The sequence below is a fragment of the Trypanosoma equiperdum genome (assembly GCF_001457755.1).
Source record: "Trypanosoma equiperdum strain OVI genome assembly, contig: ctg_1725, whole genome shotgun sequence".
NCBI classification, from domain to species: domain Eukaryota; phylum Euglenozoa; class Kinetoplastea; order Trypanosomatida; family Trypanosomatidae; genus Trypanosoma; species Trypanosoma equiperdum.
In genome coordinates, this window is record NW_027123755.1 from 21,053 (window position 1) to 23,950 (window position 2,898).

Here is a 2,898-nt window from a genome sequence, read left to right on the forward strand (position 1 = left end):
GTTGTTGTTTCTTTTTTTCTTTTTTGTTTCCTTTTCCAATCCTTGTAGAGGCTGTTGTCCTCATGTTTTTCATCATCTATCTCAATATGCCACTCCAATTCGGAGCCCATCCTCTCATTATGTCTTTTTTCCTCTTCCTTTTCTTCTTTTTTTTAAAAAAAAATTATTCTTTTAGTGTTTATTTTCTCATACATCTTTTATTATATATATATATATTTGCATCCGTAGTTTTGGTTCTCCTCCTACTTCCTCCTCCTACTGTTATTATGTTCAAAACAATGTGTTACTCCATAGTTTAGTTGAGGAGGAATTAATGACGACACATGCTCATGTTTGTATCTGTGGAAACATAACAAAAAAAGGCAATGCCGTGTACTGCCAGAGCGGAATATTTCATTTTGATGACGCGCCAACGATACCGTGCAACCGTTTAGGGGAAAATGTTACACATATTCCACACAATATATATTTATACTACTTATTCGTATGTACATATATATATATATATATATATATATATATACGTGGCGTGTCTAGTCTTTAATTACGGTTTTACAACGATTAGTCGTGGAGGCGTTCGGAAGTAGTTGAAGAGGAAAACAGTCTACTGATTATCGTTTGGCCATTAATCTCTTTTATTAGTAAACATGTCTTACAGTTGTGATTAGTTTCCTTTCTGATGGTGATTGGTCAGTATTATCCTAAGGCTCGGTGCCAAAGGTGTTGTTTGTTGAATGAACAGCATCTTCTTTTCTTTTCTTTTTTGTGATACACGTGCCAGTGGCGGCGTTAGCTGAACACCAAATGGCCCAACCCAGGAAGAAACTAGAATGGAAAAAAGAGGTGCCTTTTGGGCTCACCGCATCGCAATTTGGCATGGCTCTCGGGCTTAGCGGACACATTGTTCACTTTGTGGATTATGTCCGAAATATCGTTGGCACGGAGTTGGAATTTACAGGCAACGCAATTACTGATCACGGTATAAACACTGAGCCAAAGTCGCGTGCGCTGTATGAATTATTAACCTCTACAGCTGTTAGTGACGGTGGCTTCTATCTTTTGGAAGGAAGGCTTCTTGGTTGCTCTCCTGATGGACGTGTCTTTGAGGACGCGCCACCGGTATCTTCGCAGTTAATGTCGCCATCGCGAAAGGGAAATGAAACCAAGTTGATGGGTGTAAAGAATGGGAAACATCAAGAGAATCCAATATCTATCCGAATTCCGTTCAGGTCAAAGAGTGTAAGGGATGATTCTTTAGCCACCACACCGTCTCCCGATTCACCCACGGCTTCCACATCGAAACGCTTGGCAAGATTGTTGGAAATCAAATCCCCCTATTACGCATTATACGACAGCACCAAACGCTTATGTCACCCCTTTGGAATACCTCAACAGTACCTTTGTCAAATGCAAGGTCAGATGGCGATTGCCGATGTGGATGTATGCGACTTCTTTGTCTATCTGGATAAACCAGTTTGCCAAGTTGTTGCATGGCGAGTTTACCGCAGTGACGAGTTTTGGAGATGGGCACACCCGAAACTTCTCCAAGTAGTGGAGTGGATCCGCGATGGTCCACCAAAGTCACTTACAAAAGACTTTAAGTTTGGCGAGTTCGACTATTCAAGGATTAACGTGGAGCCACTGATTTTTCCGTATGATATATCTAACTCCAAACCAATTTGCGACAATCGACGTTTCCCCTTTTTTGCAAAGTTTGTGAACCCTTACATGGACCCCCGGCGTAGCCGTGAGCAAGAGGAGATCCTGCGGATGCTATCGAGCCCAGTGACACGATTTCTTTTCGACAATAACCATGGACTCATTAAGTCGGAAGGTGTTGAATACGGTGAAGAGGCGATGATGTGGTGTTGTGCCACTGCAGATAGCACCGGTAGCATCAGCCGCTGTAGAAACTCGCTTGCAAGTCGGTGGTGCGGTGGTGCTCCCAATGGGGCAGCGGCCGGAGGAGGGGAGGCTCTGGCGTTATTAAAACCAGTTGATTTTAGTGATTATCGAGTAACGTGCCGCGTATATACTCCAGGTGAACCGGCATGCTGTGATAGCAGTCAAGGATGCGGCATTTGTTTAAGGAGGTTAAGGTTCTGTGAAAGGAAGTTATTCTCCAGGCTCAATCCATTAGCGTCCCCACCAGATATCAGGCAATTAACCACACCTCTCTGTTCACAGCCTGAGGGCGCCGTATTATCTGTAAGTCAAAGCGATCCGATTGAGAGCGATAATGACCCAATTATTGTCGTCGAAGACGGGGGGACGTCATCATGTTCTTCTGTTGAGGTTATTAGCTGAGAAGGACCTTCTTCATACTGGAAACTTTTCTTTCATCTTTTTTCTCTTTTCTTCCGAAGTACTTTACTTTTTTGTGCGCTATAGGAAGATGTGAAGGATTCTTATATACTGAATGTGTTTTACTTCACGTGAACCCCTTCCTTTCTTTCTTTCTTCTTTTCCTTTAAGAAAAAAATTCATGACTAAATATATACTTTAAAGGTTCCTTTCGTTTTTCGCCCCAACTTTTACCCCTATTAGCGTTTGTGTGTTTTATTGTCCCAGTAAATCTGAGCTATTTTTGTTTTTTGCATTGAAAAACGCCCTTGCATATCTTTTTCTTACTCTCTTTTTGTTCTTCTTTCATTTCTAAAGGCACATTTTTGCACATTTTTTACGCGTGTCAACTCGGTTTGTGACATGCTCTTTTTTTTTATGTTTTCAAAACTAGCATGGAGGTTAGGTACAATGGTAAATTAGAGCCTCAGAAGACGGAAGAATGCCGCTAGTATTCGCCGTGTACTATTATACCATAAAATTGGTTTCACAGTTTGAATTAGCGACAGGATCCAGACATTAATTGTGTCAGTTGGAGATGGAAAATATATATAT

The 2,898-nt window shown here is 41.5% G+C and overlaps 1 protein-coding gene across 1 annotated transcript; it reads left to right on the forward strand.

The window, feature by feature from the left end:
• Positions 1–804: 804 nt before the first annotated feature.
• Positions 805–2,307, forward strand: TEOVI_000859300 (YqaJ-like viral recombinase domain containing protein, putative; the record flags this gene model as incomplete). Its single annotated transcript, XM_067222969.1, has 1 exon — positions 805–2,307. The coding sequence occupies one exon, from the start codon at positions 805–807 to the stop codon at positions 2,305–2,307; it is 1,503 nt and encodes a 500-aa protein (XP_067079070.1).
• Positions 2,308–2,898: the final 591 nt, after the last annotated feature.